This window comes from Falco punctatus, assembly GCF_963210335.1.
Source record: "Falco punctatus genome assembly, chromosome: 6".
Taxonomy (NCBI): Eukaryota; Metazoa; Chordata; class Aves; order Falconiformes; family Falconidae; genus Falco; species Falco punctatus.
Window position 1 is genome coordinate 10160801 of NC_137585.1, and position 27612 is coordinate 10188412.

The 27612-nt window shown below is 43.6% G+C and overlaps 2 protein-coding genes across 13 annotated transcripts in view; both read left to right on the forward strand.

Annotated features, from left to right (window-relative positions):
- The window catches only part of LOC308065366 (very long chain fatty acid elongase 4-like), a 38278-nt gene extending 21293 nt beyond the window's left edge, over window positions 1–16985 (forward strand). Inside the window, exons 2-9 of one of the 6 annotated variants that reach the window (XM_080391246.1) lie at window positions 413–692; window positions 1086–1151; window positions 2931–3118; window positions 4205–4283; window positions 5211–5272; window positions 6715–6829; window positions 7609–7736; window positions 15175–16985. In XM_080391246.1, the coding sequence (XP_080247372.1) occupies window positions 662–692; window positions 1086–1151; window positions 2931–3118; window positions 4205–4283; window positions 5211–5272; window positions 6715–6829; window positions 7609–7736; window positions 15175–15186 (681 nt within the window). In that variant the 5' untranslated portion in view covers window positions 413–661 and the 3' untranslated portion in view covers window positions 15187–16985. Of the gene's footprint in view, window positions 1–412; window positions 693–1085; window positions 1152–2930; window positions 3119–4204; window positions 4286–5210; window positions 5273–6714; window positions 6830–7608; window positions 7737–9082; window positions 11131–15174 lie in introns of those variants that run through there. The other 5 variants (XM_080391245.1, XM_080391242.1, XM_080391241.1 and 2 more) reach the window with 5 other exon arrangements.
- Window positions 16986–17874: 889 nt separating this feature from the next.
- Window positions 17875–27612, forward strand: part of LOC308065362 (potassium voltage-gated channel subfamily A member 5-like) — a 71263-nt gene continuing 61525 nt past the window's right edge. For 3 of the 7 annotated variants that reach the window (XM_080391225.1, XM_080391224.1, XM_080391228.1), the window contains exon 1: window positions 17875–26372. In XM_080391225.1, coding sequence (XP_080247351.1) covers window positions 17967–19892 — 1926 coding nt within the window. In that variant the 5' untranslated portion in view covers window positions 17875–17966 and the 3' untranslated portion in view covers window positions 19893–26372. The remainder of the gene's footprint in view (window positions 26373–27612) is intronic. The other 4 variants (XM_080391229.1, XM_080391230.1, XM_080391227.1 and 1 more) reach the window with 3 other exon arrangements.

Genomic DNA, 27612 nt, shown 5'->3' on the forward strand with positions numbered 1-27612 from the left:
CAAAGTTAAAATACAGTTGGTAAACAGTGCAAGGCACGCTTTATGCGTTTGTAGTTCCAGCAGAACTATATGGTCTGGGTATTAAGCCTTTCATATTCATAAGGCTCCTTAAAACAAATTTATATAAGTGTAAGAAGCCTTACATTAGGCTACAGCTTTCCCTGCCACGTGATGTACAAACTACTGTGCTGCAGGGACCCGGTGGGCACAGGAGAGTAGGGGACAGGTCCAGAGCAGGTGTGGGTACTTTTATACCCAGCAGCCTATGAGGAGCCAAAGGAGAAAATGTGCTTTTCTCAGTACCAGGAGGAGATGAAACTGGGAGAAAGCTGGTCCTGTGCATTTGCTGGTGGGGAGAAGTAAGGCAGATAACACAAGCTGTTCAAAGTAACTGCAGTAAAGTGTTTTCTAGGTGAACTTCTGAATGCCCTTGGAAAGGTCTCCTGCTAAAGGAAAGAAGGGAAGAGGAGGAACATCATATTATATATGAGTATTCTACTTTAATATACTGTATTATAGAATATATACAAGATAAACAAACTTAATGTATAAACTGGGCCTCAGAAAGCCAAATAACCAACATAGCTCAGTTAACATCTGTAGAGTTGCAGCAGTACTGAAGTAATGCCAAACTGCCTGCTAACACGGTGAATCTCCAAGAATGCCTGCAGAGGATGCCGTTATGCCTGCTGGTGTGTGTCCTTGCAGAAGTGTTGTGCCTACACTGCTTTAGAAAAAGTATCACGTGATTGATTTCCCAACATGGTACACAGAGCTCCTGGCTCTGGTATTTCACATGCAGCTGATCAGAGTATTTTTAGAGGTGAACGTCAACAAAATATCAAAAACTGGAAATAGAAGTTAAATAGCTAATCATTAAAGGAGGGTTCTCTTCCTTCCTTTTTTAAACATGACTCTAATCCTGGTCCAAAATTTAAATTTCTACAGAAAACGAACTATTTTCTTTTCATTAGCTGTAGTCCCGAGTCTTTGTCTAAGGAGCCTCCTTATTTAAGACTCAGTCAAGGCTAGGATCAATGGGCTTAATCTCATCCAGGGGATGCTAATTTTTAATTTCTTTCCAGAACTTGTGATGGCTTCAACTTGGCAAAAAACTCAGGAATTCTACAATTGGGTCCTTGAAAGTGGAGGTAGGTAGAGATACTGTCTTAAATAGAAATTTCCACATAAATAGCATTATCATGAAGAACAAACCTAGAAGGAACAGGATCCTGTGAGCCTACATTTTTTTTGACTAAGCAGATTTTCACTTTTCCTTCTCCATAATCGTGAACTTCCCTTAAGTCTTGAAATATATCTCAGGGACACCTCCAGCTGGATCACGGTAAGGAATGAAGGGATGGGGGATTTCCGATTTCCATGGTTGGGAACTCTCAGCAGCTTTCTGTTCAATGTGCAACAGGCTTCGACAGGATGATGAGCAATATGTGCTCAGGATTGCCTTAAGTCTGGAATATTAAAGAAAGTGGAATTTTAAAAATCCATATTCATGTGTCATGGGAAAGCTTAGTAGACCAAAGAGGTAATACTTTGAAGTTTAAACTCATTGTGAAGCCAGAAAAACCTATTATCAAATGAAATATTGACAGAAACTACTCCTCAGTGTTTGAGATCTGACATTTTGCAGTTATAGGAGACTGCAGATCTTCAATAGCTAGAGGTTCTGCAGGTCCATTTGGTCCCACAGGGCTCTGTTGGATCCCCAGATGTAAGGAAATGCCAACAAAGTGGAATGAAGGTGGAATGGAAGGCCTGCATGGTGGCTTTGACAGGAGAAGGACTTGGGGCATAGTGCTCAGGCTGTCAATGTTTCAGGACTTGAATTTCAGAAGAGTCTAAATTGGGATTCAGGACCTCTGATGGACTGTTAAATCCAGAAGTGGAATATCAGAGCTCTTGGCAAAGCCCATAACAGGAATACTAAAGAACTGGGAGGTTTAGAAGGGATGGGGCTTAACAGTGTAATGTAGACAGGGATGGCATTTAAAAAACAAAAACAAAAACAAAAAACAAACCTTGAGGCCCACAGACTCACCAGTGAGCCAAGGACTAAAATTCAATAGAGGACTTTTGCAAGGAACCCAGGGCTAGAACCGTGAGAGGGATCTGGGGCTTGGAACTGGCAGGTCAGGAAGCAAAGGGAGATGCTGAGGGAGTTTAGCAGAGCAGTGACCACAATGGGAATAGGAAGAAAGCATGAATGGGAACTGGGACATTTTTGCAGATGTAATGTATCCTGCAATATGATATGATCAGGGATGAGGCAGGATTAGGAGGTGACATGACAGAAAATCTTTTGAGCTTCCCTTTGCTGTAGGACTAAAGAGCATTTTTGGCAGGGAGAAGTGTTTTGTCATTTTCTAGTGAAATGGCATGCTTTTAAGAGAGTCCACCCTGTGAGTAGATATAAAAATGAATGTGGAGAATTTCAGATATCCTGAGCATTGTGGGGCAGGGAGGAAATAGCACCAGTGACTGAAACAATTTTATTATTTAGCTGTCAAGATTTACATTCCTGAAGAGCCAGAAACGGATGGGTTTGTTCTGCGAATCCCTGCTGCGTATGTCTTGAACTTCGTTAGCCCGTGTGTGGGACAGTCTTGCAGCCTGTGGTGGGGGCTCCAGCTCAAGACAGGAAAGGTCTGTTCTCTGCTGTGCTGTAGAAGGCTGGTGCTCAGCAGAGCAGTCTTCTAGTACTACAGTCCCAACCCGAATGCTATTCCAAAGCCTTTCAGCAGAGTCTGGTACACACAGCTCCAGGGTACAAGAAGGACTGTGGTACGATTTTGTACAGACACAAGATACCAATTTTCTTTTTGCTGGAAAGCATGCAGAAGGGAAGTAACTAAATGTATTTGCCATCCAGTGTGCGGGATCTGCCATCTTTGGCTGTGTGTTTTGCTTTTCAGATCCAAGGACGGACCCGTGGCCCCTGGTCCACTCTCCACTTCCAGTCACACTTCTCTTTGCCTCCTACCTCTTTGTCGTGGCACTGGGGCCCTTCTACATGCGTCGACGGAAACCGCTGAAGCTGCGAGGCCTGCTGATTGCCTACAATCTAACCATGATGACATTATCAAGCTACATGTTTTACGAGGTGAGGAGACAGGATTGGATCCTAGGTAAGCATCTGGGAAGTGGTTGAATGCCAGAACCTTTTCAATGGCTTTTGTTGATGGACTGTAATGAAGGGAGTGAGAGCCAACTTCGACATGTCTATTATACCACAAGAGGAGCAGTATTGCTCTGTTGAAAGTGTTATTTCCGAAGCATACCTCATTTCCTCCCATTTCTCGATCTTCCTCTCATTAATAAAATTTACATTGGAAGGTTCCTGGATGGACAAGTTGAAAGCTGAGATCTCCCCCATAGACAAAGAGCGTACAGAGGACGTGGAACCTCCTCATTTTGTCTCGGGTCTGGCTGGTGAGGGCCACGTCTCCGAGAATAAGAACTGCTTCTCTAGACTTATGCAGTCCTCTCCAGGAGTGCCAAGCACACTGCAGCTTCCTGCTGCCGAGAGTACTGCCGACACTGTTTTCTGCTTGTTCTCAGTGCATAAGTCTTTCTACAAGCCGTTCCCTAGTTCATATAGGCTGCTGAAAACTCTTCAAGGGAACATGGCTGAATAGGTTTGAAAAGCATGTTGTCGACAGTTTTGCCCTTTTAGTTTATAATACAATTGTTGCATTTAGTTAAAGCAAATTGCATTTTTTTTTTTGAACAATTACTACTTGATCTGAGGACAGGTGTGAAAATTGCTTGTCTGTGCTTTGTTGCTGAGTTATACTGGTTACTTGGTCCAGGTTTTGGCATTCCAATTAATAGTCAAATGCAACCAGCCAAAACAAAACAGTATGGGATCTTTGCAAAGGAAAACAGTGTATTTTCAGAGAGATTCTGAAGCCTAGAATTCACTATTCCTGCTGAAGCATTTTTGAGCACTCCAGTGGTTACACAATGAGTTACAAATATGCCCAGACTGAATTTTCTTTTTTCAGATTCCAGTAAGGATGTGCTTTGTTTTAGGTTTTTAATATTTGCTCAGCTGTATAAATTGCATAGATTTTCTGTCAGTGACTAGCAGATTAAGACCCTATTACCTTAGCATTAATATGCACATCTTTTAGAACCGATGGTGTCGAAAAGAGAATGTATCTCTATTGCTTTTCTTTTGTTTCAGTTCCTGGCAACTTCAATCTTGGATGACTACAGCTACCTGTGTCAGCCAGTGGATTACAGCCAAAGTGAACTAGGAATGAGGGTACAGTTCTATGCAAAACTTGCCTTAGGCCCAGCTTCACCTGTGGGTATGCAGATTGTTTTGCTTATAAATAGCAATTTGCATGCCTAAGAAGGCTTGTACTCCAGTTTGTTGCTTGTAAACCTATTTCAGCAAATTGATTGCTTCAACAGTTGCATTTCACTTTAGTTGTCTATAAATTAATCATCTCAGTCAACATAGCCATCTAAGTTTCCTCTTCGAGGGAGACAGGGTGATCCAATCATCTGAAGACAGATTTCTAGTATAGATATTGCAAATTACCTCTGAAATATATGTGACTCATTCAATTGACTATATAAGGATTCTGGGTGATCACTGTCAACAAGAAAACAAATTTTTATATACTCATCTTCACGTGACAAATCTTACTCAACATTTCTTTTAGCAGAGGGATTTAGCTAAAACTGTTCCTTGTCTGGTCATAACTGCGGGTGGGGGTGGGGGTGTCCCACCAGCTTCAGCTTTTCAAAATGCTGCATGATTTTTTTCTGTTTGAATTCAGAGCTATTCTGCTTTGGCTCCGGATATAACCAGGCTTTGAACAGATGCAAGCACGGATATTTCTTTTCAGGTTTTCAGATACTTGTCCTTAGGCTAGAACATTTTCTGAGCAGCTCAACCTTGCCTCATCAAAGAGCAAGCAACTTAGCAAACCAATCATCTGACCAGCCAAAGCAACCCTGAATGCCTTTCCACGCCCCAGATCAGCAAAAAATAAAACAAGACCAACCAAACAAACAACAAAAAAGAAAAAGCAGTAGCTGTAAAAGAGTCCCTTAGTTTTTGCCCTTTGCGGTCGATCCCTGGTGGGCAGCGTTCACACAGCGCACAGCTGGAAATCTCAGGCAGTGAGACTGAGCGATGGTTTCGCTTTGAGGTCTAACAGCGTTTCCTTGTGCTGCCCGGCAGATGGCAAGAGTGTGTTGGTGGTTCTTCTTCTCCAAAGTCATCGAGCTGCTTGACACGGTAAGGAGGGCTCAGCTCACTTGCACAGTGGGACTGATGCTGTAAATAAATCACTTCCTTGTCAGAAAAGGGCAGGGTGCCAGAAGCTAACGTCCTCAGTTGATCCTGTATTGATTTGGTTGACGCTTTTCAGTAAATGCTGTTTTCATGTGTTCTGCTCTGCCTGTTTGTGGGAATAAGGCTGATACTGTTAAAGAAGAGGGATTAGCTTCAGCGTGCTGGTTTTTGGCAGCGTTTGGCCTGCAAGAGTCCAGCACCACCACTGGATATCATGCCACTAGGCTTCCTCAAAAGCTCTTTTCCAGAAGAAAAGAATCACTGCTGTCCAGTTTGACCACCTCTGTCCCAGTGGCTGCAAGTTTGCTCCCTAGCACCCTTCCTGCGGGCAGGCATTCCCTCCTGACCACAGTGCTAGGGGAGAAGCTTTAACCTTGGCTATTGCCCGATGGTCCCCCCATATCTCAGCTACCAGTTGATTAAGGCTGCCAGGCAGGATCTGCCCTTGCCTGTCTGGCTAACAGTGGTTAGTTGGGCAGTAAAGAAACTGCAAATGTACAAGTATGCGTCCTGGCATTTTTTGCTACCACAGATTATCCCAAAGTTGTGGGTTAAAGGTTTGTGTCCTACGTTAGACTGAACATTCACCTGAAGACAGTACCATTTTATAGCTTGTCTTCAGGTCTTCTCCTATTTTAAAAATGAACTAAATGACTGAACTAAGGGAATCCCACCTCTCTGCTTGGTCAGCAGGAGAAGCAGTATCCTGGCCTAAGACTTCACATTCTAGTGCTCTTTCGGGTGTAAGTTGACAACACACTGACTGAAAGTGGATTGTCACGTGGAGGCCTCCTAGGCCTGTTGCCGTTGGGTTGACCAATCCTCTCTGTTTTCATCAGCAAGAAAAGCAGCTTTTTGCCCGTCCTGAGTCCCTGAAAAGCAGATTCACTTTTTGTTATGTGTGTCTGAATGTGCACGCTGAAATACAGTGACCTGACATGTATACATCTGCCAAAAACATTCTCTTTACTAATGCATATTTCAGAAGGGTTTGGGCATTCAACACAGCACTTTTTCTGTAGGTCATTGTCTGGCATTGTTAAACATCTAACCTATGTCCTGAAAAGGACCAGACCCACACAGCTGTAAATTGTATGGAAGCTCAGTCAGAGTCTCAGATGTGTCCTCTTTGGGCCTTGGGTCTGAATCCAAAAGGAAAAATAGTTGGGGCTTTGTGGAAAAAAATCTGACTGCTAATTCCTCCCTATTCCAGATAATACAAGATCTATGGCATGTGTTGAATTTCACCAGTTTTTGTCAAGAGCAGAGGAAATGGGTTTGGGAAATTCAGAATCACCATTAACTATTTTTTATCAGTTTTCTACTGTAAAATCTTCTTTTTAAACACATCAGCTCAACATTTTCCTTTGTCTGGCTTCTTTCAGGTTTTCTTTATTCTGCGCAAGAAACAAGACCAGGTGACTTTTCTGCACGTGTACCATCATGGCACTATGCTGTTCAACTGGTGGTCAGGTGTCAAATACGTGCCTGGAGGACAAGGTATGCTTCTGGAGACACCTTGTGATTCAGTTTTCTTCTTGCTGTGGAGATAGCATGAGCAATGCAGATGGGCTGACTGGCAGGTAGGAAGCTCACCTGCCTCCAAAGGTGTGGGAAATGTACATTTCAGCTGATACTGTCTGCTCAGCTCTTTGGGCTATTTAGACTGCTATGTTCACTTCATCCAGGCTTCATCCAGAATAAGAATGTGCCCATAGAACGTGGCCAAACAGAAACAGTAACATCCTATACAAAGTCTATGTATATCTCCACCCAGACCACATTCAGCTGGGCCTGGTGCAGCAGCCCAGGTCCTGGGTCTCCATTTCCTGCTCTGACTGTGTCCAGCTTAGTCCTCACTCCCCTTTCTGGTCTGTGTCTGGGCTGCTTCTCCTTTTTGCTCCACCAAAAGAGAAGCACTTGAGTACTAGGCCACTATAGGTAGTAGGCCCTACACAAGATGCTGGGGTATTCTTTTTTGGGAAGCCATTTTGGCTACATGGCCTTAACACCGGAATGGTATGAAACAGTTAGGTCAGAAGTAGTATTCTCATCTGCCTTTGAAGCTCTTCTCTGTCTCTGAACACTAGATATAGGATGGATATATGCTGAAAGGAGAAGGGAGAATATTACCTGCTTCCTAGGCAGAGTCTGAAGGTACATGTGTAGGGATGATATGATGTATTTTGAAAGCATCATCACAATGGCTGTGAGCTCATCACGGTGTTAGTCTTGAAATGTTTGTGTGACTTGTTCAGCCTGACTTCTTTACTCCTCAGCCTTCTTTATCGGAATGTTAAACTCCTTTGTACACATCTTCATGTATGGCTATTACGCCCTGGCCAGCCTGGGACCACAGATGCATCGCTACCTATGGTGGAAGCGTTACCTAACCATCATGCAGCTGGTAATTAGTTCCATGTGTTCCTCTCTGTACTTTGTGTGATGGTGCGATGGCCCCTGCTGTCTGTCTCTGTTCTCTTACTGGCTCAAGTCTTCTGTTTGCTGGCTATGGAAATCACAGTGTCCTCATGTACCACTATGAGAGGTGAACTGACTGGTGTCCTGCTTTGAATAACTCAGAAAACCAGCAAGAGGCTTTCACTGACCATATCAACTAATAAGACCCCACCTTTGTAATGTGAAGGAGAGAGAAAAATTGACAACTAGATTTCTCTCTTTGTTGTATACGGTAGCCTTTTCCCCTCTGGAGCCCTGAAAACAGAGCTTGGTTTCGAGAGGTGTGGGGCAGTAACTTGGGGAAACTTTGGCTTCTTGGTAGGGCAGGAGTTTGGGCAGCTCATTTTGTTTCTTCAGAAAGGAAAATTATGTCTATACTGCAGGCAAATGGAGGCGAGTTAAAAAAAAAGAAAATCCCTTGGGATTTTCTTTACCTCATCTCTGAAGAGGTGGCAAATCCTGACAATCCTGTGGCTTTGCAAAGACACAGCATAAAAACAATGTTCCAGACAAGAACAATGATTATAGTTAGGCATTTGTGAGAGTTAATTACACACAAAGAGACATTATGCAAACAAAAAGTATGCAGTTACCAGAGAAAAGGAAGAAAAGATAAGGTGTATGTAAAATAGTGGTGCACTGAAGGCTGGTCCAGAATTCTTATTTATCCTGAATGGTGAAAGCAGAAAAAGAAAGTGTTGCATGAGATGAAAAAGTATTTGTAGTGCAAAATATAGCACAGGAAATAAGTTTTTATTTAACATACTTCTGGCAGGTAGAACTCATTGCTTCAACATGACAATAAAATATTTTTTTAAAAAAGGATTAATGTTTGAATGAATAAAAGTAGCATTTTTAGTTCCTTTCTGTAAGATAAAATACAAATCAAAATCATTATGGGTATAGTAATCTGATTACCACTGAGGAAGAGTCTTCCACCTTTAGTTTCCATGTTCCAAGATCTCTGTTACTGGCCCATGGCAGAGAAATGGCACAAGGGCGGTGGTCTGTCTGCTCCTAGGCAGGAGAGGCTGCATTCCAGACCTGCTCCCTACAGCAGTGGGCAAGCCTCAGTGTTTGGTGGATGTGTGACACCCCTTCATGTTGGGAAAACACTGCTGGGCTCGAAGCACAAGTTTTTCAGAGGTGTCAGGAGAAGCAAGCAGGTGATGCTCTGGGTTGGGGACACTACTAGTATATTGTGATACTCTTTAAGATGTCCCTAATGGTCAGTTGATATATGTCTTATGTAGGTTCCTTAATCTGGCTGCTTCTTTTTTCCCCCTCTTCCAGTGCCAGTTTGTGGCCATTGCTGCTCATTCTTCTTACAACCTCTTCACAGAATGTCCCTTCCCTGATGGCTTCAATGCTGCAGTCTTCCTCTACATTCTCAGCCTCATTGCTCTCTTCCTACACTTCTACTACCGGACCTACATTAGGGGAAAGCAGGAGAAGCTGACTTAAAGAAAATCAAAGAGGAAAGTGAGCACCGTCTGATGAACTTGCACATTTTCTGCTGCTTCTAAAATGATTGGATGAAGAAAACTTATTTGGGGCGTTATTATGTGAGGCTCATGTGTGCAGACTCACAGTTGCCTTCCAATATCTCAAGTTAGGGAGAAAAAAAGAATGACATAAACTCAGGGTTTAAGGTACTGAGGAGCACACTTAATTAAGCTGATGCAGAGCCAAGCCAAGTAGTCATCAGCATAGCAGCCTTTGTGAAATTAGCACCAAAAGATCTCCTCCTTACCTTCCATCTGTTAGCTCAGTTTGCAAGATCTAGCATCCAACCATGACTCCCTGGTCATGTCTTAGGCTGTAGAGAGTTTCTTCGCATTCATAAGACTGTTTCAGCTTTACTGTTCTAGATCAGGTAGGATCAGGTGTCTCCAGCCTTGAAAGTAGTGTCCAGGTAACAGCATCAGCCAGGAACTCACTGAGACTGCAGGATGCCCTGACCTATATGCTGCATCCCAGCCTTTCCTTTTAAGGATGCTCCCCCTGGGACTGGGGTGAATTACAGCTATATGGCCCTGATGGTTTAACTTTATATTAGTATAAGCATGAAGGAAATTTGTCTTTACATTGTCCATCTGGACAGGTGCCTCTGTTCCTTCACTCTTTTGAAGCTAAAGAAAGCATTATTATTAGCACCTTCATCCTTAAGTAACAAACTAATACAGTAAGAAACATCATGTACCATTTTCTGGAATGCTTGTTTGCCTTTGGTTGCTCTCATAACAATAGAGAGCTTTTAATACATGAAGACTACTTGGAATCTCTCCTTATAGATGCCATATTTTTTAATAGAAAGAATAGATTTGTGGTTCCCTATTCATAACTTTTTTACTCTACTTTGTTTTTATTGTTAATAATATTATTATTATTATTTCAAAATTTTGCCTCTTATTACAGATAAAAATTTTATGCCACTACAAGCAACCAGCTCCACTAACTAGTTGTACAAGTATTAATACAAAATGTATAAAGTCAACCCACTGGCTAGCGCAAAGGAGCATAGCTCCATTGACTGTAGCACTCACTTGTTGGCTTCTTTTTTGCTCCTAAATCGATTACAACTAGAATTTGGTATTTATATTCACCTGCAGACAGTTAAATACTGTTAAAGTTTTGATCTGCTAGTGCTTTGAAAATCCTAAATTCAGGTTTTAAACTACAAAGTGGTATTTATTTATTGCATTCAGCTCTGTTGATTAAAACAAGTATTGTGAAGTAGTGATTTTTTCACAGTTGAAATACAAGGCTCTTGAAGGAGGGAATTAGAATTAGTAACATGCTGCATTGCCATTGCCAAGCCAAATTCACCTCAAATGTAAAGAAGTCCAACTCCTCTGGGAATGTCCAGAGGATTAGATGCGAGCCTGAACCTAGCAAATGGATGTACACACACAAAAAAAGAAAAAAAATTATGCTCTATACCAATCTGGTTATGCAAAATAAACACAACTTGTTCATTACTGGTCTGTGTTCATATGCCAAACCTCTCCTTTAGCTACTACATGCACATGCATAAGATAAAAAAGTTGTCTTCCATTCCTTGCCCTCCTTACCTTCACACACATACACAAAGGATTTGCTTACATTACCACTATGACACATCATAAATGTCATTCCTTTAATTTGGGTAGTCTTTCTTCTGATTTTCACTGGTGACTATGAAAAGTAACCAGGGCTTATTTTACATCTATGTGCTAGCTTGTTTTCTTCCTGTCAAATAGTTTTCTACACTACTTACTATATAAGTTGTACTGCCTTTGCATACTAGAATGCTAGTTTTGTTAGAGCTTCAAATAATAAACCTCTGGGTGGGTCCTCCATTCTTCCCTTTGTTTGGTAAGACAGGAAAAAGAAAATCTGCTGTGTATCTAACATACCATGTTCATGTTGAGGTTTCCCCAGAGGCTTCTCCGGCACTGAAGACTTAATACAAGTACAGCTGTTTCATTACTCCTGTCCACTTAATAATTCACTTATGGCCCTGTGCTGCTTAAACCATCAGTACGTTTAGCTCCCTAGTTTCATGGTAGAGCATACTTCCCTGCAGCTGTCTGAATTATCTATACTTACAAAGAAATCTAATTAATTAGGCTCTTTTGCCTATATGTGAGGGGATCACAAGTAGATCTCAACCTCAGTTTCTGCTCACATAAGCTTTTCCAGATTGTAGTTACTAATTTCAAGGACTTCACTACTTATTTTATACCAGAGTAAGCATCCCGTATTTTGATTTTCCTTGATTCACTCATAATTCATGACTGATAAAAAAATAGAAATTAACATGAAATTTGGCTTACTCAGTGTTTTTCCAAATCTACTGCTTCTTAAAATATATACATTTGTAAACATGTCATTTAGCTTTTTTTAAAGCATCCTATGCAGCTTAGTTTGTGTATGACAGAGCTTCCCGCAATGGATTCTGGAACTGTGACTGGCCACGTAGTTTGTAACAAAATACAAAAATATGAATATTCTACCTGACAGCTTGAAGTGACTGATCACCTAGATCACATGCCACCGTAACTATTTGTCCTAGACATGCAACCTTGGATCGATCTATTCCTGTCCCTCTTTCTCATAGCCTGAGTGAGTGGCCTGATCTTGTCCTTTTGAATTGGTAAGAGCTTTTTGTCAGTGTGACTTCAAAAGCCATAGGATGAAAATGAAGTATTTTCAGTTGGATGATAAGAAGGAATTAAGTTTTCCCAGAAACACCATGCTTTACATACAGAAATAGATACTAGTATGGAGCGTGGCCCTTACAAAAGCATCGATGCAAACAAAATTCACTTGTGAGAGTATTTGCACTAGCAGTGAAGATAAAATTGCATAGGTATAGCTGAGTGGCTCTGCAGGTCTTGATTATTTGCTCCATCAGATAGCACTCACTTGTCTTCATTCTTCTGTTGTAAATTGGGTTATCACAGTTGGTACTGTCCACTTGGGGAATCCTGTTGTGACCAGAGCAAAAACCTGAGAGTAGAGGTAGTGCTCCTGGAATTTAAAAGAGAATAAAAGCACAGAATGAGATTTCCCCCTTTAAGATCAAGTCCCTAAAGTTAAAGATTGCATCACAGTAATACATTGTAAGTCAATAAGACTGGAAATTATAAATCACAAGTTTGAATGATTCATGCTGTCTGGCAGAGTCCAAACCTTTGAGGGTGAATTGAAAATATCCTGTCGCAGCTGGTTTTATAGAAACCTCTGGGCCAAACGCTGATTCCACCAGTATCAATGACAAAGCCTGCAGATTTCACTGGGAACAAGATGGCACAGCTGTGTGAACAGCAATGCACTCAGCGACACAGCCTGGTTTGCGTGAGCCGACTGGAGTGTTATTGAAGCTTAACAGATGACTTTTAAGGGCACAATTGTGTGCAAGTTTTCCCCTTATAAAATGTTGATCATTATACGTTCTTAGAGTGGTTTACATTCACAAGCTGTAAAGCATAATGTAAGTAGTCTGTTTAAATGAATAAGCTTGATATCTGGTAGTGCTCAGCATCTTTCCTGCTGTTCAAGTCAATGTAAATTATGGATGTTCTGATCAAATTACTTTTGAATTAACCAGACCGTTTACTCAATGCTTACTTTCCCTCAGAAGATAAATGAGAGGGATTTTCATTTTAATCAAAACAAAATACAGAAAAGAAAATCAATTACTCTTTAATGTTTTTTCCATCACTGTGTGATGGAAAGTTTCCAGAGGAGCTTGGGCTTAAAATCGCAAAACAATATAAAATGCAGGAGCATCACTGGGTTTTAAATATTGAATTTTTTTATATGATCAAAAAATATGTCAGTGTGTGTTTTTTTTTTAAAAAAGGCAAAAGAATTACTCTAAACAATTAATTAAGCAAAAGCAGAATACAGTAGATTGCTTTGTACAATAAATAAAAATCTGTTGATACAGATGTAAAACACCTCCAAGCCAAACATTAAAAAAGATCAGCTGACCCTATAAATAGAACAGTGTGAATTTGCTGAATTCATTAATGAATAACTCATGGATTAGGGCTTGATAGGTGGAGTGCTCACATCCAGATGTTTACTGTGATTTGTCAATGGCCTTGTACTTAATCCTCCTGAACAGGAAATATGCGTCTTTTCTCTGGGGTCTCCCTTGGGGACTGTGGCAGTCTCTCTGGCCTGAATCATCTCAACACAGGATCAGGCTGCTGGGGAATTAACTAAGTGGGGGAGGCACGGATTTGCCTTTAACCCCTTCGGTTGCTTCTCAGCTTCAGATGACTTCCTCACCATCTGCCATGATGGGAATGTTATTTAGTCAATACACGGAGAAGAAACAAAGTAGTCACACACATCACCCCACAAGGCACATTTGTGGGGTCCCTGTCCCCACAAAATGTGTCGAAGCAGACACATTGAGTCCCACCACCACTGAGGAGGAGGGCTGTGGGCAGATTAAACTTTGAGAGACTGGTGTACATCTCTCCACATCTCAGTTCTATTTTTATTTTTGTAGTGCTGCAGCTCCACAGCCAGTGATAGGGATGGCCCAAGAGGGTGTGTTTGTGAAAAGACTGGATGTCCTCAAGGTGTCCTTAGGTGTGCCAGAGAGTGTGTATGTAGTGTGTGTGTATGTGTGTTTGTGTATGGGTAGATGAATGCAGCCTCTGCAGACTATCCCCGTTGCTCACTTTTCAATATGTGACATCCTCACGTGGGATGGATCACACATTTCGCTGTGTGGGAACATCCTACTGAACAACAGCTCCCAGCAGCCACACAGCTGCCGCTCCTGCTATGTATGATGGCCTGGATCAGCCAGTTGCATCTGTCCCAGTACCTGAGAGCAGGGGGAGGCCAGTGCAAAGCTGAAAATGCAGCAGAAGATGGGAGGCAGTCACAGAAATCTCATATGTGGTGCACAGGATTACGCAGGTCTGACCACAGGCATGCATTATTCACGTCCCCAGCATGATGGTTGCACCAGGCATTAGGGTATGATTCTTCTTTTCTCCCCGTGGAAGTGTTGGTAAGGTAGCATCGGGGACACAGCCTGCCTTCAGGTGAAAGAGAATCTGCAGCCTGAACAGTGTTTCTTCTTCTCCAAAGCTTGTATTAATGTCTCATAGGTGCTAACTGGTAAAGTAGGGAATCTTAAAAGAATTACATTTTGGCAGCCCCTTGATGCTGCCTAACCAGGGGAGTCCCATTTACTAGCCACTTGTCCAGCCTCAGGAGAAAACTTGCGAATGAGGTTGCAGGATAAGGCACTAATGGTGCTGTATGGACCAGATGGGGGGAAAAGAAACATCCCAGTCAGAGGGCAATGACAACTGGATTAGAAGAACTGAGTGGCAGTGGGAGCCGGAGAGAAGTTTTGGCGTGGATGTGCTGGGGTGTAAGGGACTGATTGGCACGTGTGCATGTGATCAGGGTAGTAAATACTTTTTGCTAAATCACAGGTATGGGGACAAATAATTTCTTTGTCAGGGAGTGCCTGGTTAAAGCATCAGTAGCACATCTCAGCACTTGGTATGTCTCACTATTCTGCATGTCATCCTTTCTCTCCAGTACCTTGGCTTTCTGCTGGTAGGACTGCTCTTCAAGAAAGCGTTAGTCTTTTCATCACACTCAAAATATTAAGGATGCTAAATAAGAATTGCTCTTTAAAATTCCCTGCTTGGAGTAGATTTTCTTCCATTTAAACACCATCCTCTGACTCCTCTTCACCCCTTTCTCCTCTCCTCCTATGTACCCACATATACAGACACCATACCAGAGTCTCAGAATTGTTAAAACTGCAAAGAAAGTAGTTATATTCTACTCAAATGCTATACAGAGCTGCCATATATTCCTGATGTACCAATTAATAATGTACATTTTCTTCATAGGGTTTTCAGTGAGGCTTTCAGCAAGATGAATGTGGGCAGGTCTGTCTTTTTATCCGCACTTTAGGGGATAATCCCATCTGCCTGCAAATTCAGGATGTGAACACTGCAACGCAACATTTAGAAGGGCTAGAAACTTGGGGTTTAATCAGACGAGAATTTAAATTCAGCGTCGTTTCTCCCAGGCGTCAGCTAAGTGCAGCTCCCTGTTGGTGAAGGAATGGCAGAATGGATGCAACCATTTGAGCAGCAGCAAGTTTCCCAGCTCTGTCTGCACTTTCTCTGTCACAGTCCTGAGGGTACTTAAGGCATAGGGGAATTTTCGAGAATGTCTCTGTGATTGAGAAGGGAAGTGTAGGAAGAGGGCTGAGAATGGATGTGGGGATTTTGTGAGGGGTGCTCGAAAGAGCGGGGAGATCTGTGATGCTTAGCATGTGTATGTCCTTTTAGGGGGCTGGGGTTTGTTCTCCAGCCCGTGGGGACTCATCTAATGAAGTGACAGGTCACATAAATACAGCGTGATTGCAAGCAAAAGCAAAATGTAACCCTTGCGGGAGGAGGTCCCTGGAAGGCAGTTTTGCAGATGGGTACAAGGGTTTGTATGTTCAAATACATGCAGGAACAGCAGGCTAAATGACAAAAAGTACAGAGGTGAGGGAGCAGGCACAGGTGCTGGCAAGTCATCTGTTTTATGTTGTGTTACCAATTATATTTGTATGCAGGTAAAAGCACAGCTGAGTGTCTGTGGATGCCTGCTACCAGACCTGTGAAAGGGACATATTCATTGAGCAAACTCCAAAGGTGTTTGTTGCAATAGCAAGGTGTCACAGTTCCTGAGGTGCAAATTATTAATTTTGACTGGCATTGCCTTTGAGAGATCTGTATGACTTGTCCAGGCATGTTTCCTCTTGAAGTAAATGATTATTCCTGCGGCAAGGTTTGGAGGGAGAATATCTTGCATTAGAGGAGCTGACAGAGCTGGGAAAACAGAATAATTTTCCAGTGTGCAAGCCCTTCCTCTGGTTATAATCCCTTACATGCATCGATAACAGATCAGGCATTAGTTGTCAGGGTGCACAGGTGTGTCTCTATTTATCAGAGTTTGTTAGTCCTAAAGGATATTATACTACATTTTTCAGGTTGGATACATTATTCTATTAAATAACTGTAAATAAAAGAGCCATTATTTCCAAAGGGGTGCTCTAGAATACTTTTGCTTCGAGGAATTACTTGTGTGAATAAAGTGATCTTTTACTTCACAGGCACAGTGGCAGAACAGGTCAGCGATTCTGCGCTCAGTTCTCAGAGGCACATTATAGAACATGACCATGTCTCGGGCAAATCATCACTTACAATTACCATTTTATATAATTACGGTTTTCTGTTTTGGCACTGTTGTTAATATCTTTAGGCATATTTCATACACAGAGGTAATGTTTTAAATTAAGTGAAAACTCACCAATCCTGGTGTATCTAGGTAAACTATGGATTCAGTAAAATTGCCACTGCAGTGATGCCAACTTCTGGCAAAATGTTTTTTCACTTAATATTTTCTATACTTGATTTTATTAGAAACCCAGAAGCTCCACAAGAGTGAAGTGTTATATATATATATATAGGTTTTAATCCAACAGTATTTGTATACATATTTAGTATATTCCCCTGTAGACCTTGAATAGAGTAGATGAGTTCATGGTTTGAATATAGAAAATAAGATCTTAGCACTGATTATATTACTGAACTGCAATTGAAGTCCTTGTGTAAGGCTGCTTCAATTCCTTTTCTCTAATAAAACGTGCATCTACTGAAATGTATCAGCCTTGACTGGGTTTAAGAATGTATCAAAGGGAAAGTACAGTCCCCTTTGCAAACGCCAGCATGAAGTTACCCTGGTACAAATGTTGTCGCCTGCTGGCTTTGGAAGCACCTTTTGCAGCTGCACCATTTCCATGATAAACGGGGGGGGGGGGGGGGGGGGGAGGGGGGGGGAGGGCAGAGCAAAGCAAAGCAAAATACCCAGTCTCTCCCTTTGTTCTCATTACGCTGGGGGTGAGTAGGGCGGGGGGTGGGGGGCGCACGCCAAGAGGCGCCAGGAATCCCCCGGGTCTTTCGATTATGATTGTCATTCTGGGTGAGTGGGGGTTTACAGCCAGACCCCCTGCTGCGCGCAATCCCTTTAGCGAGTAATCCACGTGCGGGGGCCGCACCGTAATCCCCGGCGGCGGGTGCAGCGCGGCGGGGGGCGCCCCACGCCCCCTACCCGGGCACAGCCGCCCCCCCGGCCCCTGCGCCCGGCTCCCCCTGCCCCGGGGCGGCCCCGCCGCCAAGGCTCCCCCGGCGCGGCGGCCCGGCGGCACCTGCGGGCATCGGCGGCTCCCGCCCCGCCGGGGCCGTCGCGCTCCCCGCGGGTGAGATCCGCTGCCTGCGGCGTGACCCAGCCCGGTGCGGAGCGCCCTCCGGGGCGGGGCGGGGCGGGGGTCGGCATCCCGGTGCCCGGGGGAGGCTGCCGCCGCCTGCGCGGGGGCGCGGAGGAGAAGGGATCCTCTTTGACGTCAAGCGACCATAATATAATGATCGCTCGTTCATATCCGGGTCCCCGGGCGGCTCCCCCGGGCCGCGCTCGGCCCCGCGCCGCCGCGCAGTGAGGCGGAGGCGGGCAGGGCAGGCAGGGCAGGCAGGGCAGGGCAGGCAGGCAGGGCAGGGCGGCCGCCCGGAGGTGGCCGGCGGCGGCGGCGGGGCGGCGAGCGCAGCATGCCCGCCGCCTCAGACGCGCCTGCCTCCTGCCGCCGCTGCCCATGGAGATCGCGCTGGTGACTCTGGAGAACGGCGGCGCCACGGCCATCGCCGGCGGCGAGGATGCGGCGGCCGGCGGCGGTGGAGGCGGCGGCGGCAGCGCTCGGGTCCGGCGGCGGGGCAACTTGCTGCACATCGCCGGCTCCGCCGCGCCGCGCCTGAGCGACGGCAAGGAGGGCGCCCCGCCGCCGGCTGCGGACGAGGAGCGGGAGCAGCCCCCGCCGGCCCCCCGGGAAGACGACGGGAGGCGCCGCAGCGGCAGCGCGGGCAGCACCAACGGCCGGGCGGCGGCGCGCGGGGGCCCCTCCGCGCCCCAACCGCCGCCCCAGCCGCCGCCCCGCGCCCCGCGCCCCGGTACGGCGGCGGCGGAGATGGGCCCCCCGGAGGAGGGGGGACACCGCCGGGGCATGGCCATGGCGGCGGCGGGCGACGAGGAGGAGGAGGCGGCGGCGACCCAAGGCGCCATGCACCACCAGCGGGTGCTGATCAACATCTCGGGGCTGCGCTTCGAGACCCAGCTGGGCACCCTCAACCAGTTCCCCGACACGCTGCTGGGGGACCCCGATAAGCGCATGCGCTACTTCGACCCGCTCCGCAACGAGTACTTCTTCGACCGCAACCGGCCCAGCTTCGACGGGATCCTCTACTTCTACCAGTCTGGGGGCAAGCTCCGCCGGCCCGTCAATGTCTCCATTGACGTCTTTGCCGACGAGATCCGCTTCTACCAGCTGGGCGAGGAGGCCATGGAGCGCTTCCGGGAGGATGAGGGCTTCATCAAGGAGGAGGAGAAGCCCCTGCCCCGCAATGAGTTCCAGCGCCAGGTCTGGCTTATCTTTGAGTACCCCGAGAGCTCTAGCTCGGCCCGGGCCATCGCCATCGTCTCCGTGCTGGTCATCCTCATCTCCATCATCACCTTCTGCCTGGAGACCCTGCCAGAATTCAGGGACGAGAGGGAGCTGCCCGTGCCCCTGCCCCCACAAAGTGGAGGTTTGAATGGCACGACCAGGGACTCCCCACCTGTGCAGCCACCCAGTAGCCTCTCTGATCCCTTCTTCATCATCGAGACTACCTGTGTGATCTGGTTCACCTTTGAGCTCCTCGTCCGCTTCTTCGCCTGCCCCAGCAAGCCTGAGTTCTCTCGCAACATCATGAACATCATCGACATTGTGGCCATCATCCCCTACTTCATCACCCTGGGCACTGAGCTGGCCCATGAGCAGCAGCAGCCTGGGGCCGGCAGTAGCAATGGGGGTAGTGGCCAGCAGCAAGCCATGTCTCTGGCCATCCTCAGAGTCATCCGCCTGGTCAGAGTCTTCAGGATCTTCAAGCTCTCCAGGCACTCCAAGGGGCTGCAGATCTTGGGACAGACTTTGAAAGCCAGCATGAGGGAGCTGGGCCTCCTCATCTTCTTCCTCTTTATTGGTGTGATCCTCTTCTCCAGTGCTGTCTACTTTGCTGAGGCAGATGACCCCGAGTCTCATTTCTCCAGCATCCCCGATGCTTTCTGGTGGGCAGTGGTAACCATGACCACTGTGGGCTATGGGGATATGCGACCTGTCACCGTGGGGGGCAAGATTGTGGGCTCCTTGTGTGCCATCGCGGGTGTGCTCACCATCGCCCTGCCTGTCCCTGTCATTGTATCCAACTTCAATTACTTCTACCACCGAGAGACTGATCACGAAGAGCAAGCTGTCCTCAAAGATGAACACAGTAGTGCTCAGGGCAGCACGGCAGGGGGGGGAGATGCGAAGAGAAGATCAAGTAGAAACTCTCTGAACAAATCTGTTGTGCACTTGGAAAACAGTGAGGGGTTCAACAATGGCACCGACTCTTTAGAGAAAACAAATATCAAAGCAAAAAGTAACGTAGATCTCAGAAAATCCCTCTATGCTCTCTGTCTGGACACCAATAGGGAAACAGACCTGTAAGGAGAGGAGAGGGTTAGAGTTCAGAGATGCAGAAGGATTTGCTGGTGTCAGAAACTTCCTACTACAATTATTCTTTTGGTACCAATTAGTTTTTTAAATCAGGCTATATTTTATAAATTGATCACTGTCCTGGGTAGTCCTCCAGGAATACATGTTTTTGTGTTCTTTTTCCATGACACAAAGGGTCACCTATTTTTAAAATAGACTAAGAATAAGCTACTCTCCATGATGCAGGAGCTGGTAAATTATGACAGTGCAAAATCTAATTTGTAGCAACTTATTTTAGCAAATGGTGGTCAGTTTTAAATGGGTCATTTGTAAGCAATTCAGTTGCTTCACGTTTAGTATTAAAGAGTTGGGAGATGTGTGTGTGAAGAGTGAATGGATTGGGGGGTGAGGGAGGTTGAGGTTTTTTGTACTGTAGTTTCAAATTGAAATTACTCCAATATATTTTATATCTGTATAACTGTATTTATGGTTGAAAGGGGATTTCTTATTCCTGTGAAATACAACATCGTTAAAGCACTAGGAACATTAGCGGATCAGCACTTTCAGAGTTTTCCACTTGTGATCAGTACAGATCTGGTTATGTAGTATGTGAAGTGATTTTGGTGCTTTTAACCCTATAGCAGAAAATGTCTATTGTCATTGATATGTTAGTTTCTTGTGAGCCTTAAATTATTAAATATTGTAGATATACTTCTTTATAAATAATTTTATTAATTACCTTCCTGTTTCAGAATTTCTAAATAATTCAGTCCTGTGCTTACCGTCCCCACTCAAAAAATGTATGTGCAGCTTTTTTTTAATTATCATTATTTTTATTGTAGTTTTACAGTTTTATACCTTCATTATATATTTGGGACTAAAAGAAAAAAATTGATGTCTGCTGTTACTGGTTTCGATCCAAGTGCACAACAGATCAAAAACATGAGGTAGTGAATAGATATATCAAGAAAGTAGAATATGAGTGCAATATCTGCAAAAGTATTTTCATTGTACGCTCTACATTACTTTGGCATGAGTATCAGTCACCTTTATGTATCCATTCCATTTGTGTACACAATTCACTTTTTAATTATCATAGACTGGAAACAGACGGCACTTTAAGAGTCTAACATGGCATGCCGTGCTACTTAAATAACCATTGCGTGGCTTATATCTTGGACTCAGATGGAAAGCATCACCTATCATCAAAACACATCCTTGTTTTCTTTTATTTCCATACAAAAACTTTTCCAGTGCTGTGGATTTTACAGTTAAGATGTTGCTGAAAGATGAATGACACAATATCTTCATCGTGATAACACAGCACTGTACAGCTTACTAGTGAAGACTGAAATGAAGCTGCTTCTGTACTTTTAACACAAAGAGCTGTGTTATCATTTTTCTTGCAATGGACATCTCTGTTTTCCCCTCAAATTTCTGTTTTATTGCTGAAGGATATTTCATGCCTTTACCACGTACAGTGGCAGAACAAGACTAGCAGAAAGAGAAGTCTTGATTGTCAGCGCTCAAGGTTTGTTTCTAACAGATTTTCTAATACAACTAAGTAAATACTAAACCAGGATTATAATTTATGCAAGTACCTCAGATGTATGTACTGTGATAAATTTAAATCAGCTTTGCAAAACAGTGTTTTGACATTCTCTCATCTAGACACAAATTCTGCTTACCCACCTCTTACCATGCTGTTTAATGATAATGGCCAAATGCATAATGTTTTTCCTTCCTATTCAGTAAAACAGGCATGGTAAGTGCCAAGCAAGTAGTATTTTTCATGTTTGGTAGAAAGAACTGTCACACAGAGCTCAGCCTAAAACTCAGGCATGAGGGGGAAGGAGGTTGAATCTGGTAATAGAGAACAGGATCATTCACGATAATTTTAGATGTTGTTTTCTTGGTTGGTTTGCTTGCTTATTTAGATGGGGAATAACGCTATAATATGCTGAGGAACTGTCTGCAACAAGACTGACAGACGAATTGCCTAGTCCAGCTGCACTCCAGACTCGGGCAGATCTCCCGTTTGCTTTAGTGGGAGTTTTTGTATCAAGGTGAAATGCAGAATTAGGCCTTTGGTGAAGCTGAATCTAAAATGAAATAAAGAAATGGTATAATTGCCTGTTGCATATGCTAGATTGTTGATGGGCTTTTTGCTCAGGCAAGTAGATTTACTTTCAGTGATTAAATTCATCTGACCCACCTGAATAAGTACCAAACAATTTGATGAGTGTTTCAGGATAAAATTTTGGTCATGTCTTCCTCTTAACTACTACCCCCACCTTCCTGACCACTTTTTCTTCCACAGTTTGCTCATCCAGTTGTACCTTGTGATGAATTAGGCTGTCAGCTCCTCAAGAGCAGGGGCAGTGTGTAGATACAGTTCCTTGTTTAACAGTGGAGCCCTGCTTATGGCCAGGGCTTCTGGATGTTAATGATTTGAATTAACAAATAACAGTAATTATTGCAATTAGTGGGGTAGCACCGGTGTAAAACTGATGCAGGTGAAAGCAGATCAGGGCTATGGGGAATGGGTTTTGCTGATTTTAAAAGCATATTGCTGATGGAAAGGGAAAGCCATGTCTTCATTGTTCCTTTTAGTTTTCTTCCTCCTGTTGTGCGCCCTTTTGTTACTCACCCTGACACGGTTCTGTCCTTGTGCAAGTACAGATGCAAGCGCTGCCTTCTCTTCCAAAAGTGGCTTGAGCTCACTAATCTGGACAAAAAATCCAGTGCAGCAACTACAGCAAAGTAGGTCTTTCTCTGTCAAATTGGTGAGTTAGTAAGCAAGTGCCAGAGCCAGTGCAAGGAAGGGATGAGAAGGTCAGAGATGTGGGGAAGTGAGTAAGCAGGAAGGAGTGAAATCCTCACTTTTCAGTGGCAGTGAACTCTTAGATGATCACAACCACTTGTTGAGCCCTACTTCATGTTTGCAGAGATGCCACGGGACTTTGTCCTGCAAGGTGCTGGGGGCCTTTAAATTCCCACTGGAGCCAGTCTGCAAAATTCAGCTCTGGATTCCAGCGTATGTGCCCTGCTATAACTGAGAGCAGAATTTGTCCCAATCAAGATCAAGCTATGTGACAGCAAGATACCATGTTTGCTGCACAGGGTTCTATAAAAGTTTGTCAAATCATTCCTTGACTTTCAGTTTGATCATGCTATATTTTCCCATAATACAACAACAAAACTTTCCAATAAAAAGCAAACAAATTATTTCAAAATATGGTTGAAAATAATGGTTTGGCTTAGCTTTCTAAACAGTTGTCAAGCACAGTTCAGGCAAACTCAGCTTTGACACCTTCTTTACAAGGATGCATAATTTCTGTTGGCTTATAAGGCAGTAAAGGATTTGCTTTCTAATGAGAGAGGTTGCTGCCAGACACTGAGTAATACGACCAGAAACACGGTTAGATCACAGTTCAGCAAATCACTTAGCATGGTCTCAGCTTTAAACACATGCTTAAGTAAAGCATTGTTCAGTAGGTATTTTAGGTGCACTGGTCTTTGAGATTGTCACTTAAATATGAACTACATGCTCTGCTGAAACGTTAGAGCCATCACTTCCCACTGAACTTTAGTGCAAATATTTAGGTACATGGGACAGTTTGTCAGCCTAAAACCAAGTGGTGCTGTAGGACACTGTAATCGGAACACCAGATTATTACTACAGGAAGAGTGCCTGGTTGTGCAGCCACTACTCATAGCAGTCCTTTTGATGTTGCAAACTGAGTACCAGAATTGCCTGCATGAAGAATTGCAACTTTGGCCTGGATGAGAGTGTAATTGAACTTTTCAGCAGTGAGAACCTGCTTTTGCTGTAGTTGGTTTTAGTGTCAAGAAGCTTCATTGAGTTCAATAGGCAGCTCATATCTGTGTCTGGGGTACAAACAGTGCAAAAGCCTTGTGACATGCCACTGCAAATTTCTGCTGCAAAAGAATATGAGAAAAAGAACCAAACCACTCAGAGAAAGCTCCTGTAAATGTGAAACAGGAAGATAATTTAGGCTATGTATGCCAATTCTAGGCTTATTACAAGAAGGAAATCTGTCCAAACTATTATTGATTTTATGTTAGCTGACCTGGAATGAATAGCAAGCTGAATAAAACCTCTTTGGAATATCAAAAGCCACAAGATATCAGAGCTTAATGAATAGCAAATTATTGCAAGTATAAAAAAACAACCTCAAACCCCAAACCAAAACCCAACACTTTTTTTGTAAACTCTTTTGACTAGGAGCTACAACACGAAAGATTTCTCACCCCAGACATGCCTATATGCCATAGTTATTAATGGTTTGTCATTTTGTGTGGGACAGTATGTACTGAAATGCATTACCCTTCCATTCTTCCATTTTAGGGATGCTGAAGTGGATATACTTTTGGGTCACCAGTAATGTAAGTTTAGTTTGCTTAGCCTGGCCCCAAGGGGAGTCTACATTCCCATTTCACTTTTCCATCATTCTAAAAAAAATGATAAAACAGTAACTAACAGTTACGTAACACCATTCATCTCCTAGTGCTTTATGAACAATGGTAGAATGATCTGTATAGAGACATCGTGAAGAAAAGGCTGTGGAAGGGAAGAATGAGGCTTTCAAAGGGGGAGAGGGCTAGGAGTGGCACAAAAGTGAGTGCGCTTGGCCGGACTGGGACATCTAAAATATGAGATGTCAGGGAGGGAGGGGAGGGAGGAGAGAGATTCACCCTCTGGTCTCTTTTCTGGTCTCCTGCATGGCTCTTGGCTCCGCAAGCAAGGGCTGTGTGCCAGCATCTGTGCACTGTGACCCATCTGGTGGGGTCACTGAACACAGAGGGAGAGTTAATGCTGCTTTGAGCAGCATGAACAAATCCCTATTTTGTGTGCGCTTTTTATTTGGACTCTGTAAGAAGAAAATGGCACTTCTGCTGGCTCTTCCCTGGACCCTTGTGCTGCCAACACTGTTGTGGTGGTGGTGGTGGTGATGATGGGGGCTCTTGATTCACAGCACACTGAGCACTGCTCTGAAGGAGCTTCCCTTCTCCACGCACTGCCATTCACCTCGTTAGGTAACAAGTATCAGTGCACTTTCACAAAAATGTGTATATATGCAAAAAGCCTTCCTCTTCTGAAACCTATCAGTGAAGCTGGTTCTGAGGTAAAACAGGGAGACTGCTTCGTGGCATGCAACAGTGCCATTGAGCCATAGTGAGGAATGTTAGCTACCCAGCTGAAATTTGTTCAGGTAATTTGGCAAGATATTCTGACCAGTAGTGAAAATTGACAAGGGGCTGCAGGCAGATTGCTGCCACCCTTAGGGTATAATGACAGGAGGGCTTTAAAGACATAATGAAGACTTTGGCCTTGCTACTTGGCCAGTGATGGGACTGGTATATTTTATGGCAGTCAGTGTGTTGGAGACACCTTACTAATAACAAGGTTGATGCTGTTCAGGACGGAGGGGCAGCAAGGAAACTGCGAGATAAAGCTTTAAGAGCATCTGCCTGCCTTTGGTTCAGCTTCAGCCTGGCATTGTGTTTCCAGTTTCACTAACCTCCCTCCATAGGCTAACTTAGCTACGAATGTTTATAAAATGAAATAGAAACGGTCTTTGTAATAATATAGACTATAAAAAATCAAAATCATTGTTCCAAAATCATTCTGCCAAGGCTTATGTTGTATTCAGCACCACAAAATATTTTTTAGAATATGCCATTCAGTGTGTTTGTAACTTTTGTAAGGTTTGGTTTTGCGTTGTTTTGGGGTTTTTTTGTTTGTTTGTTTGTTTGTTTTTGTTTGTTTGTTTTGGTTTTTTGGTTTATTTTTGTTTATTTGTTTGTTTGTGATTTTGGGTTTTTTTAACTTTCTTGCTGTATGCATTAACTGCTCCCCAGTTTTCCTTGTCAGCTTGTTAAATTTCTGTTGCTCTTATCTTAATTTGGGACCTAATGGTGCTGATACTCTTCAGTGAACCTGGGTCATACTGATACCAGTGTGTGAACTTACAGTAGGAAGAAACACAGAAATTCTCCAGTAACTACCCGTGGGTCCATTGGCCAGAACACCCCTCATATTTGTATGATAAAACATTGTAAAAAAAATATGGGCATTGTATCATTAAAATCATAGGAAATAAGAAGCTTTATGTTAATTGGAATAGGAAAAAAGTAAAGCTCGTAACAATATGACCAAAAATTAACTGGAATTAGAAGTTGCAAAAATAAGTATCAACTTGTTTAAAGAAAAAGAACAGCTTTCGTACATAATTAGTATATGTATTGCAGTGCTTTCTTGCTTCTGCAATCTAGCAGTGTCCTTATTTGGTACTTTTTGGTTCCCAGGTATCTATACTGTATTTTTACCAGGGCTGAAAAAGGCAAAACCAGAGGCAGACCCAGAGCTGTTGTGAACAAGTGCGCTGAAGATGGCTTGTTTGCCTGGGAACATTTTTGTTTTCTCAGTAATACCAAGGGATACAATAAAAGCTCATTTTTCTCTTCGTAAGTACTGCAAATAAGCATGTTTGTATAGTTGGCATGGCTTGGTTGAAATCGCCTGAGGATCAAACGCATTATCTACAGTTCCAGATCCCCACCACAGTATCAGCACTGCCTAAGTTTGGTTTGTCCCCCACTGTTGTAAATGTATGGCAGTTGATTCTGTGCTTGCACCAGCTTGTGTGCCACTTTTCTTTGAAATGACAGCTCAGCTGCCTCTGTAAGGTAATCTCATGTTTTTGTGAATGTGATGAATCTGACTCAGCAAGGAGTGTGCTATTCTGCATTCTAAAATCCTATTCCAGGGCACAATGAACAGGTAGTCCAATTTAGGACTAGCTTTGCATCCCCAGCTTTGGGGCTTTCTTTAAGAACTTTGTGCTAGGGACAGATACCTGAATGTTGTTCTCTTTGATGCCTGGTGAATCCAAAACAGAGCTGTTAAAATCCAGTGACTCTGACTGCAATCTTGTTTCCATTGTTCTGAAAGAGGCGCAACATTCTTTGTTTTCAGTGAATTTCTCCTTATTGACTTGGTGTGAAGTTAAAATGAGGTTATCCTTTCCAATGGAACAATGTTACTTTGCATTTTCAGCAAATTGACCTGGTTTCCAGAAATGACCTAATCTAATAGTAAAGTAAGTGATATTCCTAGATGGCAACAAAGTGTTTCCATTAGATCATGGGCTTCCCAGCGCACATAGTCTGTATGATTACTGCAGAATTAATAATTTTCCCGATAGAATTTAGAATTTACCAAAAGTAATCTGCAAATTCTGTTCTGTATTAGTAATTGAGTCATGTTCACCATCATCAGGAGGATGTTTCCAATTAAATCAGTGCAGGTTGTAACCCTTGTCTGAAATGCAGAAGACAAAAATAAAGATATGTCTCGTTTCCATGTTTTACCTACAGTGTGAACGAGACGGTCAGTTGCAATCTTGCGGGAAACAGCTTTTAAGCAGCTAGGGATAACTGCATGTTTTTTATAAACATTCTGTTTTGTTTTCTCCTCTGTAGTTTATGTCACCCATTGTAGTCCTTTTCACATGAGTAATGACGTAGACCCAGAGTTCCTCAGTCTTCACTGATATTATCTGAGAAGATGCAGATACCCAAGATGAAGAGTTGCTTTTGAAAATATGGGTGATAAGCATTTTTGCCATCTCTTCCAAGTCCAGTTATTTTGTTCTTGGAATACCTTGGCTCTTACCCTTTGAATTTGCACCTCACAGTTCACTTC